This window comes from Thalassophryne amazonica, chromosome 8 (genome assembly GCF_902500255.1).
Source record: "Thalassophryne amazonica chromosome 8, fThaAma1.1, whole genome shotgun sequence".
Taxonomy (NCBI): domain Eukaryota; kingdom Metazoa; phylum Chordata; class Actinopteri; order Batrachoidiformes; family Batrachoididae; genus Thalassophryne; species Thalassophryne amazonica.
Window position 1 is genome coordinate 60,733,246 of NC_047110.1, and position 16,610 is coordinate 60,749,855.

Below are 16,610 nucleotides of genomic sequence, written 5' to 3' on the forward strand. Positions count from 1 at the left end.
ACAAATGCAAATCATGCGTGAGGTAACAATGAAATGGCTAAAAATAAGTGACCTTTGGCGCCACAACAACTTTCTGTATACCTGTCCCATTCCTTCTTCTATGATTTTGGTTGTCAGGTAATCTCCCCAACATTGCATGCAGAATTTGTGTCCACATTCCAGACCTGTAAAATACTGTACAGAAAAGCATTTGTGTTGGATATCTATTAAGAATTATCAATAGGTCATTGGAAGAAAAACTGGAATCAGATCTGACAGAACAATTTTTCTTTCAGATTAAAATACAAAATTAATAATTGTGTGTGGTAAAGGGTTTATGGTGCGTTTACACATAACCAAGACGTGTTAGGAATGTCATTTTTCTGTCATTCGTGACACATTCCTGACATTCTTAATGTGACTTAAGGCATCTGAATAGGTTTCTTAATAGTGCGTGTTGGTGAGTGATATTCTTGATATTCGTGGAGCATGTTTTTGTCTGTCAAAAAAATCTTCCACGAATGTCACACACCACCCTCATTTCGTCTCATGTCATGGAGGTCGCAACTGAGCGTACTGATCCGTCTTGAGTAGTGATCCTTAATAGAACGTGACAACGTTCGTAGTGGTTCCTGTGATGGTTCTTGGAGCCCAAACTGTCACGCGTTATTACGAAGTGACACGGAAACTGTCAAGTTTTGACACAACTTGTAACGCAGCGTCACATTTCACTGCGCGCCACGACGAATCAGTTTTCTGTCACATGCGCACAATTAAACTCGGCTCCAAATATCGTTCCACAGTTCCTGCTGAAGCGCCTCAGGATGCTCCTGCAGGTGTTCCACCTGCTGTTGTAACCGATGAGCGGGAAAATGAGTCTGAGCCAGAGGAACCAGAGGAGCGAGAGGAGACTCACGTGCAGGCAGACATCTAGACAGAAACCTTAAAGCAATATGTCTCAAAAATCGAAAATGCACAACAAAACAAATGAGGAACGAATGGGAGGAAACTGGAGTCAACGTTTGTGACCGAACTGTAAGAAACTGCCTAAAGGAAATGGGATTTACATATAGAAAAGCTAAACGAAAGCCATCATTAACACCTGAACAGAAAAAAACAAGGTTACAATGGGCCAAGGAAAAGCAATCGTGGACTGTGGATGACTGGATGAAAGTCATATTCAGTGATGGATCTCGAATCTGCACTGGGCAAGGTGATGATGCTGGAACTTTTGTTTGGTGCCGTTCCAATGAGATTTATAAAGATGACTGCCTGAAGAGAACATGTAAATTTCCACAGTCATTGATGATATGGGGCTGCAAGTCAGGTAAAGGCACTGGGGAGATGGCTGTCATTACATCATCAATAAATGCACAAATTTACATTTATATTTTGGACACTTTTCTTATCCCATCAATTGAAAGGATGTTTGGGGATGATGAAATCATTTTTCAAGATGATAATGCATCTTGCCATAGAGCAACAACTATGAAAACATTCCTTGCAAAAAGACACATAAGGTCAATGTCATGGCCTGCAAATAGTCCGGATCTTAATCCAGTTGAAAATCTTTGGTGGAAGTTGAAGAAAATGGTCCATGACAAGGCTCCAACCTGCAAAGCTGATCTGGCAACAGCAATCAGAGAAAGTTGGAGCCAGATTGATGAAGAGTACTGTTTGTCACTCATTAAGTCCATGCCTCAGAGACTGCAAGCTGTTATAAAAGCCAGAGGTGGTGCAACAAAATACTAGTGATGTGTTGGAGCGTTCTTTTGTTTTTCATGATGTCAAAATTTTTTCCTCAGAATTGAGTGATTCCATATTTTTTCCCTCTGCTTGGTCTAAAAAAGTAACCGTTACTGACTGCCACAATTTTTTTTTCCTGATTTCTTATAGTGTTTCTTAAAGCCAGAAAGTTGCCATTTGAAATGACTTAAGTTTTGTGTCATGTCTGTGATCTGCTTTTTTTCTACAAAATTAAACAACTGAATGAACATCCTCCGAGGCCGGTGATTCCTAAATTTTTGCCAGGGGTTGTATGCGAAGTCCCAGTTTGCCCAACAGAGTTTAGTTCTGCAGCTTTATCGAGGTGAGAATAATATAAAAATAAAACGTGACGTTTACTGCACTGCTGTGAAGGTTTAATGATCGGCTAACATTAGCTTAGCCTTTTAGCACAGTTGATCTGAGCGAACGCTTTAATTTGTAAATGGTTCAGTCTTTTCTATTTTTACCAAATAAAGCTACAGCTTTTTTCAGAGACCACAAAAGCTCAACTTTAAATAACTTTTTTTTTCTAGCATTTTTTTTTCTTATATATATATATATATATATATATATATATATATATATATATATATATATATAAATAAAAAAACTGTTTAGTGTTTATATTTAAATAAATATTTTTATTTGTCCCAATCAGGAACATCTGCTGTGCAGACAACCAAACTTCCACTGAACACCACGAAGTCCAGTCGAAATAAAACATTTTGACGCAACGCTTCTGACGCCTCTAAAAAGCAACACGTCTCATTAAAAATAACACTTTTTAGACAGATTTTTGACGCATTTGACGCTCCCGATGTGATCAGTGTGAAAGGCCCATTAGACGGCAATGGTTGTCCATTCGCCTGCTCCCATTTTTTTGGGGGGTCGCCACAACGGATACAATAAATAAAATAAAATCACTACTCAGTGCAACTTCACTGCTAAAAACAAACATTTTTTTTTAATGTGTATGCTTTGGAAGAAATGGATTTTTTTTTTTTTTAAACACTCTGGAAAACTGTAAACTCAACACCAGGAAATGCCAGCAAATTATATGAAGTTCTTAAAATTTGAAAATAAAGCTATAAATAAATAATAAAATATATAAGTGATTAAATATGAGTTCAAAGCTGTATTGTATGAAAACATGCACAGTAGATAAAATGCTCCTGGGCATTTCCCGATTTCTATATCCACTTGGAAGGTGATGAGGTTGAATACTCATGCTGGTAGGACGAATTGAAATTACCTGATTACAATTCAGTTGAACCAGATCCACTTGGGTTTCATTACAATTCTTTGTTCCCATTTGTGACTCCTCACACACCACTCGCACAAGTATACCAGTTTGTTCCCTAAAGATGACGACCCAAACACTCGCACAAGTATATCAGTTTGTTCCCTAAAGATGATGACCCAAACTAGGGTCCTAGCCCCAAAGATCACTGAGGGTGACCAAGGATTTGTTTGCTCTATGGTTATCAAAATTAAAGTTGACCTATTAAATAAAGTCATGACAATTACTTGCCAATCAAAAAGTAATTGAGATAATTTTTTATCTTTTTTGATGAACCAAGGGAGCACTGATAAAAAAAAAAAAAAAATTCAATTACAGGTTCCCCCCAAACCTATCATTTAATTTTTATTATTTATTTACCCCCACCCACCCCAAAAAAACATACAAATCAGTTTATTCGAGGGACAGGGTGGGACAGCTCAGCCTTTCTTGGTTAAAGCAGTGTGGGGCACTGAAGCACAATGTTGGGAACCACTGCTTTAGATCATGTACACAAAAGCAGTGGGAACTGACAGATTACACATGGAATGGTAAAGTGTGTTATGGTAAATGGAATGGTGAAGCATGGTCCACTCCATGGTCAATTCCAGCATATTATATATATATATATATATATATATATATATATATATATATATATATATATATATATATATATATATATATATATATATATATATATATATATATATATATATATATATGCTGTCAGGCAAATACATATTTGATCCACAGTCGATTCTGCATGATTTCCCACCTACAAAGAATGGAGATGTCTGAAATTTTTATCGTATGTACAATTCACCTGTGACAGACAGAATCTAAAAAATAAATAAATAAATAAAATAAAAATCAGAAAATAACTTTGTATGATTTTTAAATAATTAATTTGCATTTTAATGCATGAAATAAGTATTTGATACAATAGACAAATAGACCTTAATATTTGGTACAGAAACCTTTGTTTGCAATTACAGAGGTCAGACATTTCCTGTCATTCTTGACCAAGTGTGCACACACTGCAGCAGGGATTTTCTTCTCCAGATCTTTCAGGTATCAAGTTTCAGCTCTCTACTGAGTTCAGGTCTAGAGACTGGCTAGGCCACTGCAGGATCTTGAAATGCTTCTTCCAGAGCCACTCGTTAGTTTCCCTGGTTGTGTGTTTCAGGTCATTGTCTTGGCTTGAGCAGAGGGACCTTGCTGCCCTGCAGGATTTTAAACCATTACGGCGTAGGGTGTTACTAAATGTAATCTTTGCGACTGTGGTCCCAGCTCTCTTCAGGTCACTGACCAGGTCATCCGTGTTTTCTCACAATCATCCTTACCCCACGAGGCAAGACCTTGCATGGAGCCCCAGAATGAGGAACATTGGCAGTCATCTTGTGTTTCTTCCATTTGCTAATAATTAAGCCAACAGTTGTTGCCTTCTCACCAAGCTGCTTGACTATTGTCCTGTACCCCAATCTCAGCCTTGTGCAGGTCTACAGTTTAGTCCTTGGTGTCCTTAGACAGCTCTTTGGTCTTGGCCATGGTGGATAGGTTGAAGTGTGATTGATTGTGTGGACAGGTGTCTTTTATACAGATAACAAGTTCAAAAAGGTGCAATTAATACAGGTAAAGAGTGCAGAATTGGAGGTTTCTTAAAGATAAACTAACAGGTCTGTGAGTTTTATACGTACAACAGATTTTGTCCGTTTTATACATAAAACAGATTTTGATTAGGTTCCCTCTGAGTGCTGCAGCTTCCTCCCACTTACAAAGAAATGCAGGTTAGGTGAACTGGAAACTTTAGACTGATGGCAGGTGTGGGTGAATGCCTTTGTGTATATGTGACCATGTGATGAACTAGTGCTGTGTCCAGCGTGAACATGAAATTGTCTTCAGTCACTGTTCCAAAAAAAATTGTTTTTAAATAAAAAGTGTTTACCGAAAAATTGGATTTTCCTCAAACATCTCATGTCATCAGAATTAATGAGCACATCCTGCTCAGTGATGTCAATTTTGACTCAACTATTTTTTTATTTTTTTTATGAAACCTCATTACTAATCATAGGGACCTGGTGGCCACTGTTATGAAAAAAAAAACTTTGTAAACATATTTTCTCATATGACGTTAGTCACACCTTTAGTCCACTTTTCCTTCCCCCATCCAAACAAAGGTTGCTAAACCTAAAAAAAAAACAAAAAACTGTGTTTTTAAAATTGCTTCAGCCAAGATGTTCTTTGCATCCCACAGCTTCAAATCTCCAAAAGATAGCTTTAAAAACATTTATTATAACACTATACTGTAACTCCCAAATAATCATAAATTCAGCTGTTGCCACTGCTGGCGTTTCACGACAGAACTCACAGAGTTGTGGTAGTTCAGATAGCAGATCTGACATGACATGTCCTGTGCTGATGATCTTGTATTGATTGGAGGACGAAGCCGAGGTTTCTTGCTGGGGTTGATGACGTGACACTCGGCAAAAAGCTTGTCCAAGTTACCGTCAAAATACCTGTATGCATTTTTCAACAGAGAAGTAATGGGGGAAAAAAATAAATGAAGAAAAAATTTGTTAAAAAACACTTTTGGAACTGAAAACAGAACTGTTATAGTGCCTGCAAAATGAAAAGATGACAAACATTAAAACAGAAATTTATACCTTTCCATAAGCTTCTCTTTATCCCAGTTGAAATGACTCAGAAGAATGCGTGTTATTGTTGCAGGATTCTAGAGAAAAACAACGCATTTAGTAAGATATAAATTTTAGTTATAAGTAAAATTTTAAAGTGTCAAATTGACAGTAAACTGTCAAGTTCAAATTTTCTTTAAGTGTTAACAATGAACAATTAGGAGTATTTGGGGGTGGAAAGGTTATATTTCCACGATTTTACAACCCCAAATCAGAAAAATGTTGGGATGATATAGAAAATATAAATAAAAACTGATTCTTACATTTACTTTAACGCCTGTTTCATTGCAGACGGTATGAACCCAAGATATTTCTAGGTTTGAGGGGTCAGCTTCATTTCATTTAGTATGCTTATTCCTGCATTTAAGACCATCAGCACATTAAAATAAATGTGGGGTGAGGGTCATTTATTCTTAATATAAACAATAAATCATCACTTTTAGAGCCAGCTTTCTGGATATAAGTCAAAAGATGGATACGAGGTCTGTCAATAAAGTAACGGACCTTTTTATTTATTTTTTTTTTAAACTATATGGATTTGATTCATATATTTTTACGTCAGACAAGCTTGAACCCTCGTGCGCATGCGTGAGTTTTTCCACGTCTGTCGGTGACGTCATTCGCCTGTGAGCACGCCTTGTGGAAGGAGTGGTCCCGCCCCCTCGTCGGATTTTCATTGTCTGGAAATGGCGGAATGATTTGGACTTTTTTCCATCAGAATTTTTTCAGAAGCTGTTAGAGACTGGCACCTGGAAACCATTTGAAAAATTTATCTGGCTTTCGGTGAAAATTTTACGGGCTTCACAGAGAATAAGGACTGTTACTACAGCTTTAAGGATGGCTTTAAGGACGCTCGGCGCGCCGCGCTCGAGCTGCGACGACGAGGCAGAAAACGCCAGATCATTTCTAAGCTGATGGCTCTGTGGATACGAGACCATCGTGTGCACTTTCTCTGGTTATCACAAGAGCTGGACATCAGCCATTTTCTGGCAGATTTCACTTTTAACAAGAGATTTTGTCATGGAAAGCCACGCGGATGCTTCGTGCGTAACGACCGATTCGCTGTTTGAGCGAGACAAAGGAACACCTCTGTTTCGGCATGTCAGAGGACAAGTTAGGACAAGCCCAACTCTCCACAATTTCTCTGATACTTACTGGACTGGTAAGCATTGAAAGCCGAGATAGGCATGTCCCAACTTGTCCCATGGCGAGTTAACTTGGCAAGTTAAGTCACTGTAATATCATTCTGCTCTGGTTGTCACCATAACAATGCGCAAATCATTTGGCGCAGATCAGCTGTGTTTTGACAGGTGAATGACAGAAACGTGATAAAACATGGATTTCCAAGTAAATTTTAATATTTTTGGCCAAAATAAAACGTTTGAGGAATGGGAAGAGGAGGAAAGCAAGCGAGAAGAACAGCAAAAGCAACGGCATAAAGATTTTACATCGGACGAACTGGACAAGATTGAAGACGGGAAAGAAGAGAATGGTTGCCAAGGATGAAAATATCTTGAGACTGGCATAAAATAGTCCCAAATACTTAAGCATTTTTATCATGTTCTGTTAACTTAAATAAATATTTGTGTGTTAGCTTACTGTGTGGGACCATGGTATAAGCGGAATAAACAACTCGAAGCCGTGCATTATATGGTTTGAATGCACGAAGCGGAGTAACACCATTCAAACCGTATAATGTATGGCTTCTCGTTGTTTAATCCTTACATATACAAATGTTTTAGTGTAGACTGAGGTGCAAATATGTTTGTAAAACTCACTGTGGGTGTGCTGTTCTTGTTCGTTATGTCGCCACTGCGCTGTGGGACGCAGCAAACTAATGTACACTAATTTTGTTTTTCGTCCAACTCAAGAGCTACTGCACATATGGCTGACTAACTGCTCAACACATCCAGTGCTGATATTATCGAAAATATGGGATTGGGATTAGTGGTATGCGTATCAAATGTCTTATGCCAGTGCTTCAATAATACTGTGACCTGGTATAGACCCCTAGATCAGAGTGATATTCTTCCCAGTCAATTATACTGTGTGCGTCGTGTTATTAATTTTCAGCTTATCCAGGTCTGGGTCATGATACCAGGAGACCATGCAGCTCAGGCGGCACGTCCCTATCCTCAGCCAAGTATTCCAACTCTTCCTGGGGCATTCTGATGCATTCCAAAATCATCTGGGAAATAATCAGTGTCCTGGGTCTTCCCCTGGGCCTCCTCCCAGATGGATGTGCCTTGAAGACTTTGCTAGGGAGATAATGACAAGGGAGAATCTTCACCAGATGACTGAACCACCTCAGCTGGCTCTTTTCAATGTGAAGAAGCAGGGCTCTACTCAGAGTCCCTCCCGGATAACTGAACGTCTCAGCCAGTTTCTCAGTGTAAGCCCAGATACCCCAAGGAAGACTCATTTCAGTCGCTTTTATCTGTGACCTTGTTCTTTCAGTCATTTCCCAAAGTTCACGACTACAGGTGATGACAGGAGTGCAAAAAATAATAACAACAGACTGGTAAATCTAGAGTCTGGCCTTCTGGCTCAGTTATTTCTTCACTGTGACACCCTGGTGCAGTATCCGCAGGACAACAGATGCAGCCACAATCAGTTTATCTATCTCACACTACAGAGTTCTGCAAGCATTGGTGGTTGCCGAAACCACCAATAATAATGCTGGACACTGCCAATTCATAAACGATTGCGCTCATGGTGTAATGGATCATGGATGATCTGTATGGACCACCCCCATGATTTGGCAAGCAGGTGAACAATGGATTATTTGCAAAGTTTACAATTTTTGTGTCATGATGACTTTTTAATTTTTTAAAGTGATAACTGTGTTCATTTTGATGTATTCATAGCCTTGAACCTTAGGGTCAAGGTTGCACATAAAAATGAATGGAAAACTACTCTTTTCTGTATTATCCTGCCTTTTTCCACTGTCCCCCAGCATGAAATAGGGAGACCATTGAAATGGACTCCATTCGCCCGTCCGTGCTTATTTGTTTAATTTATCACCATGCTGCATCAGCATAACAGGCGTGGAACCTCAGGCAAGTATTGGCTTGTTTTAAGCACTGTCCAAATGAGGGCATAACTGGGTCTGGTTGGGGTTCTAGCTTTAAATCAGGCCAGGGTTGGGGAAACCATAAATATGAAAATGATTAAGGCTCTTGGGGTTAGTAAACAAATATGTAGGTTCTGATGTCAACTGGGGATAGTGTAAAGGTGAAAAAGAAAATACTAATACAACATACATTAAGCATACATACAGTGAGGAAAATAAGTCTTTGAACACCCTGCGATTTTGCAAGTTCTCCCACTTAGAAATCATGTAGGGGTCTGAAATTTTCATCTTAGGTGCATGTCCACTGTGAGAGACAATCTAAAAAAAAAAAAAAAAAAAAAAATCCAGAAATCATTGATTTTTAAAATGATATGTATGTATGATTGATATGTATGATGTATGTAAAAATGTATGATTTTTTTAAATAATTTAATGGTATGTTACTGCTGCAAATAAGTTGTATTTCAAACACCTGTGAAAATCAATGTTAATATTTGGTACAGTAGCCTTTGTTTGCAATTACAGAGGTCAAATGTTTCCTGTAGTTTTTCACCAGGTTTGCACACACTGCAGCAGGGATTTTGGCCCATTCTTCCACATAGATCTTCTCTAGATCTTTCAGGTTACTGGGCTGTTGCTGAGAAACACAAAGTTTGAGCTCCCTCCAAAGATTTTCTATTGGGTTTAGGTCTGGAGACTGGCTAGGCCACTCCAGAACCTTGATATGCTTCTTACAGAGCCACTCCTTGGTTATCCTGGCTGTGTGCTTCAGGTCACTGGCATGTTGGAAGACCCATCCACGACCCATCTTCAATGCTCTAACTGAGGGAAGGAGGTTGTTCCCCAAAATCTCCCAATACATGGCCCCGGTCATCCTCTCCTTAATACAGTGCAGTCGTCCTGTCCCATGTGCAGAAAAACACCCCCAAAGCATGATGCTTCCACCCCCATGCTTCACAGCAGGGACGGTGTTTTTGGGATGGTACTCAGCATTCTTCTTCCTCCAAACACGGCGAGGGAATTAAGACCAAAAAGTTCTATTTTGGTCTCACCTGACCACATAACTTTCTCCCACGACTCCTCTGGATCATCCAAATGGTCATGGGCAAACTTAAGACGGGCCTGGACGTGTGCTGATTTAAGCAGGGGAACCTTCCATGCCATGCATGATTTTAATCCATGACGTCTTAGTGTATTACCCACAGTAACCTTGGAAACAGTGGTGCCAGCTCTCTTCAGGTCATTGACCAGTTCCTCCCGTGCAGTTCTGGGCTGATTCCTCACCTTTCTTAGGATCACTGATATGCCACGAGGTGGGATCTTGCATGGAGCCCCAGTCTGAGGGAGATTGACAGTCATGTTTAGCTTCTTCCATTTTCTAATAATTGCTCCAACAGTTAATCTTTTTTCACCAAGCTGCTTGGCAATAGGCGAAGTGCGCATCGCATCTGCACATGCGTGGGTCAAACGGGGGCAAAAATTCCAGCTCCCAAACTCACACCACTCCCATTGAATTTCATATACAGTAGCATTTGCGGACTGTAAAAGTTAAGGCTTTTACAGGGATTGTTTCAAAGGATTTAAGCCTTAAGCGACACATACAATAATGACAGGGGCGCAATGTGCTATTTTCAAATGCTCGAATGGAATTTATAGGCTTGAAAGTTGGCTGAAAACACACGATTGCAAAGCTCCGCCAAGTCCACACAAAGATGGAAAAAAGAAGAAATGTGGTCATAAACCTCCATTCATTCTACACAATTTCGCCACAGAAAATAAAGATCCAGACGGATGTAAAAGACGGACTAAAATTATAAGTTTCTTGCGCACATTTATTTTGTCAATATCCTGAAACTGTGCCGCCGTTTTCGTGCATCGACTTATGACTGTAATGTCGCGCCATGAATAACATGCCGCGTTAATATTGTAAAATTGACATGTTCTATAAACAAACTCCATGCATGCACATATCATTGTATGTCTGTCAACTTATCAAAACAAACGTGTCACCAAAGAAGTTATATGTGAGACTCACCGTCATTGTCGTCATTATGAAGCCGGCGGAGTAGCGATTTCTCATCCCTGCTTAGCAAATATTCTGCAATATCCACAGTTTCAGTCTCTGGACTTCGTCTAACCATCCGTCAGTTGCCTTCAAGAGGTCAGAAATTTGTTTGTCTCCAACTATCAACAAGGACTGGTCATTTTCGACAGCAGCATGCTCTTCCTCCTTTGTCGGCACCAAAAATAGTTTCTGTAACAATGCAGCACACGCAAGCACAGCCAACTCTTCTTTCCGCTTCTGTCCACTGCCGTACGTAGTCCTGGTTGTAACAGACAATCCGCGGAGCTTACAAAAATGCTTTAAATCATCAACTTTCCAGCGGTTGAAATGATCCAAATCACAGCACTCCTTGCGGCTTTCTGCCGCCATAGCTTGTGGGGTGGTAGCCGAAAAATGTAGCCTACCCATAATGCATAACACGCGGCCTGAGATGCGCACTTTGTTTATTGCCCCGTAGCCCTTTCCAGCCTTGTGGAGGTCTACAATTTTGTCTCTAGAGTCTTTGGACAGCTCTTTGGTCTTAGCCATGTTAGTAGTTGGAGTCTTACTGATTGTGTGGGGTGGACAGGTGTCTTTATGCAGCTAAAGTCCTCAAATAGGTGCTTCTAATTTGGAATAATAAGTGGAGTGGAGGTGGACTTTTTAGAGGCAGACTAACAGGTCTTTGAGGGACAGAATTTCTGCTGATTAGCAGGTGTTGAAATACTTATTTGCAGCAGAAACATGCAAATAAATTATAAAAAAAAAAAAAAAAAAATCATACATTGTGATTTCCGGATTTGTTTTTTGTTTTTTTTGGATTATGTCTCTCACAGTGGACATGTACCTAAGATGAAAATTTCAGACCCCTCCATGATTTCTAAGTGGGAGAACTTGCAAAATCGCAGGGTGTACAAATACTTATTTTCCTCACTGTACATACAACATACATTAACTAAAGTATTAAAAAGCTGGGTCACACACCAACACCATAGACAATAACTTATGAATGCATTTAAATAAAATTCAGATAAGCAGTATTAAGCACATAAACATATCAATATTGTGATACGTCTCGAGTATCGGATGTCATATCATATAATTATGACAAACAATAGAGCCATACATGTTTATACTGCAGTTTGTTTACTATGGAGAAGGTGCATCAACAAACAGTCAGTTGATGAATACTACTGAATTTTCACAATGGAGTAGGACAACATAAACAAGACTGAGCCAACAACACCCACTGCTCAATGATGACTTTGGCAATATCAAGCAATGGTAATAACAGGTCATGAAGAATGTACCTGTGCCAGGAGTCACCACATCCACCGCACTACTGAAGCTCCTTGAGTTCTGGATGGCAACCACCCATTCTAGCAAACTGTCCATCCCAACCTCTCAATAGCAGTCAACTATCTGCAACAGCCAGGTGAAATGTGGGCAAGCCCTTGGTCTTTTCAAGTTGCCAGGGTCCTAAAAACTGATGTTCCTGAGTGCTGGATCATGTCCACAGAAATGTGCCACATGGACAAAACGTCATAGCTGATGTTACCTCACAACACATGACATGTCATCGGAGTCTCGCTAAGCAGCCATTTGTCTGACAAAGTAATTCCAGTGGTACCCAAGGATCCTCCAAGAGACCTTGTACCAAAGATATTTGAGCACCACTGGCTAGTGCCACAGTACACTCAGTATTGGTAATGGTAACATCAAGCACAGACAGTTTGGTAATTAGAAGAATCATGAAGAATAAAATTGTTTGAGCCATAAATACAATCTGAATCCATATTTGCTAACTGCTACTGAATCAATGTACATAAACCTGAGTGCCAGCATTCTCACAGTCGGACATCCGTGAACTTCCTAGCCGGAAGTGAGCCGCCATCTTTGTTTGGGGGAATTGAACAACTTCGGTAACATCAAAAGCAGCACGAAAATGCCCAAAAGTTGTTGTGTTCCGGGTTGTACTAGTGCAGTAGATAAGTGAAGCAATTATGCAAATGGTGATAAAAGCATCAAATTCGGCAGAAATACTCCTTAGACACTCCACTTTTGAATAAACGATTGGCCACTTGACTTTTCAATTGGTGGTCAGGTAGGGGTCAATTGAAGAATTACACAGAGGTCAAAATTAAAAGATGCTCCAATCATATCGAAAAATATTCTACATAATTTGCTTGATCATAAAGATTCCAAAAAGGTATAGTTTGGACCATCTATGACTGAATTCTATGGAGTTATGAGATTAAAAACTGCAAGAATGGTGACAAAGCTCAGTTTCATTTTGTACAGGGGTCAAAAGTTAAAGTTGCTCCAATTTTGGTAAAAAGTGATGCAAATTATTGGTTGAGCTAATAGGATTAATAAATGGAATAGTTTTGACAGTGCTGAATGCTTGGTCTCCAAAGTAAAGGTCAAACAAGGTCTACGTCTATTGGATTCTATGACATGTGACATATGTTACCCCGTAACGTGATAAGTAAGGATGATACATGATCCAAACTATTCCTTTTTAAAACCGTGTTAACTCAACTAGTAATTTGCATCACTTTTTACCAAAATTGGAGCAACTTGTATGGCAGCACCCTGACATCGGGGTGAATGTGAGGCATAATTGTAAAGCACTTTGAGCGTCTGATTCAGATGGAAAAGCGCTATATAAATGCAGTCCATTTACCATTTTAACTTTTGACCCCTGTACAAACCGACACTGACCTTTGTCACCATTCTTGCTGTTTTATCCCATAACTCCATAGAATTCAGTTACAGACCGTCCAAACCATACCTTTTTTGAATCTTTATGATCAGGCAAATAATGTGGCATAGGTTTCAATATGATTGGAGCATCTTTTAATTTTGACTCCTGATTAATTCTTCAATTAACCTCTACCTGAACACCAACTGAAAATTCAAGTGGCCAATTGGTTTTTTCAAAAGAGGATTGTCTGAGGATTATTTCTTCCGAATTTGATGCTTTTATCACCATTTGCAGGATTCCGCTCTAAATATTCTATCTGCTGTACTATACAGCCAACCAAGAGTTATCCTGAACGGCAGTTCTACATTATACCATCTGAGAAATGCAGGCGTGAGAAATGGCTTGCTGCAATCAACAGGGCCGCTGTAAACACAGATGGGAGTATCAACAAAAAGAAACGACGGAGTCCCAAGTGTGGTCCTGCTATCTGTGTTCTGCCCATTTCATCTCGTAAGTACTTTCTGTGTTAATATTTATGAATTGAGGTTGTAGTCAGGATCCGTTCACATTTTTCAACAGTCTGAAAATTCTGACAAAGCGCCAGCTACAAAAACGAAACTGGATGATGGTTAAACGATGTCTCCGAAAGTCAACGTAAGTCCAGATTTCTTGTTTCGTTTTGGCTTCGGTGTCCATCGTTAGTGCCATGTGACCAGGGCTTAACTGATACAATTATTAATACATTCTTATACACTCAACAAAAATATAAACGCAACACTTTTGGTTTTGCTCCCATTTTGTATGAGATGAACTCAAAGATCTAAAACTTTTTCCACATACACAATATCACCATTTCCCTCAAATATTGTTCACAAACCAGTCTAAATCTGTGATAGTGAGCACTTCTCCTTTGCTGAGATAATCCATCCCACCTCACAGGTGGGATGGATGCCATATCAAGATGCTGATTAGACACGATTAGTGCACAGGTGTGCCTTAGACTGTCCACAATAAAAGGCCACTCTGAAAGGTGCAGTTTTGCTTTATTGGGGGGGGGGGGGGGGGGGGGGGGTGACCACCAGTATCTGGTGTGACCACCATTTGCCTCATGCAGTGCAACACATCTCCTTCGCATAGAGTTGATCAGGTTGTCAATTGTGGCCTGTGGAATGTTGGTCCACTCCTCTTCAATGGCTGTGCGAAGTTGCTGGATATTGGCAGGAACTGGTACACGCTGTCGTATACGCCGGTCCAGAGCATCCCAAACATGCTCAATGGGTGACATGTCCGGTGAGTATGGCGGCCATGCAAGAACTGGGACATTTTCTGCTTCCAAGAATTGTGTACAGATCCTTGCAACATGGGGCCGTGCATTATCCTGCTGCAACATGAGGTGATGTTCTTGGATGTATGGCACAACAATGGGCCTCAGGATCTCGTCACGGTATCTCTGTGCATTCAAAATGCCATCAATAAAATGCACCTGTGTTCTTCGTCCATAACCTCTTGCTTGCCTCTACTGGTGGTTGGCTCTCACTGCGGTATTGTATCACTTCCTGTTCCGGAGCACAGCGGTGTTTTTCTGTATCTGTTAGCTGTTTAATCTGCGCAGTTAGATTGATCTAGTTATCTAGATTACGATTTGTTTCCCAGTGTAATCTTTACGTGCCTTAACTAAAGCACTCCTTCTGCTGAATCACCTCTAAATTATTTACGCATTATTCACTTTGCGTGTTTTTAGGAATCCGCTAGCTTAGCGTAGCTACTAGCTCTTAGCCGATTTAGCATGGCGGCTTCTCCTGTCTCTCCCGCACTTTTCTGCTCTGGGTGTGAAATGTTTAGTTATTCCTCGGCCTCCTTTAGCAGTAATGGTACTTGTAATAAGTGTAGCTTATTCGTAGCTTTGGAGGCCAGGCTGGGCGAATTGGAGACTCGGCTCCGCACCGTGGAAAATTCTACAGCTAGCCAGGCCCCTGTAGTCGGTGCGGACCAAGGTAGCTTAGCCGCCGTTAGTTCCCCCCTGGCAGATCCCGAGCAGCCGGGAAAGCAGGCCGACTGGGTGACTGTGAGGAGGAAGCGTAGCCCTAAACAGAAGCCCCGTGTACACCGCCAACCCGTTCACATCTCTAACCGTTTTTCCCCACTCGACGACACACCCGCCGAGGATCAAACTCTGGTTATTGGCGACTCTGTTTTGAGAAATGTGAAGTTAGCGACACCAGCAACCATAGTCAATTGTCTTCCGGGGGCCAGAGCAGGCGACATTGAAGGAAATTTGAAACTGCTGGCTAAGGCTAAGTGTAAATTTGGTAAGATTGTAATTCACGTCGGCAGTAATGACACCCGGTTACGCCAATCGGAGGTCACTAAAATTAACATTAAATCGGTGTGTAACTTTGCAAAAACAATGTCGGACTCTGTAGTTTTCTCTGGGCCCCTCCCCAATCGGACTGGGAGTGACATGTTTAGCCGCATGTTCTCCTTGAATTGCTGGCTGTCTGAGTGGTGTCCAAAAAATGAGGTGGGCTTCATAGATAATTGGCAAAGCTTCTGGGGAAAACCTGGTCTTGTTAGGAGAGACGGCATCCATCCCACTTTGGATGGAGCAGCTCTCATTTCTAGAAATCTGGCCAATTTTCTTAAATCCTCCAAACCGTGACTATCCAGGGTTGGGACCAGGAAGCAGAGTTGTAGTCTTACACACCTCTCTGCAGCTTCTCTCCCCCTGCCATCCCCTCATTACCCCATCCCCGTAGAGACGGTGCCTGCTCCCAGACTACCAATAACCAGCAAAAATCTATTTAAGCATAAAAATTCAAAAAGAAAAAATCATATAGCACCTTCAACTGCACCACAGACTAAAACAGTTAAATGTGGTCTATTAAACATTAGGTCTCTCTCTTCTAAGTCCCTGTTGGTAAATGATATAATAATTGATCAACATATTGATTTATTCTGCCTTACAGAAACCTGGTTACAGCAGGATGAATATGTTAGTTTAAATGAGTCAACACCCCCGAGTCACACTAACTGTCAGAATGCTCGTAGCACGGGCCGGGGCGGAG

The 16,610-nt window shown here is 40.5% G+C and overlaps 1 protein-coding gene across 2 annotated transcripts in view; it reads right to left on the minus strand.

Annotated features, from left to right (window-relative positions):
* arih1 (ariadne ubiquitin-conjugating enzyme E2 binding protein homolog 1 (Drosophila)) overlaps positions 1-16,610 on the minus strand; it is a 49,659-nt gene that overhangs the window by 27,262 nt on the left and 5,787 nt on the right. For both annotated transcript variants that reach the window (XM_034176434.1, XM_034176432.1), the window contains 3 exons: positions 5,692-5,759; positions 5,397-5,544; positions 82-174 (listed from right to left, as the gene is read on the minus strand). In XM_034176434.1, coding sequence (XP_034032325.1) covers positions 82-174; positions 5,397-5,544; positions 5,692-5,759 — 309 coding nt within the window. The remainder of the gene's footprint in view (positions 1-81; positions 175-5,396; positions 5,545-5,691; positions 5,760-16,610) is intronic.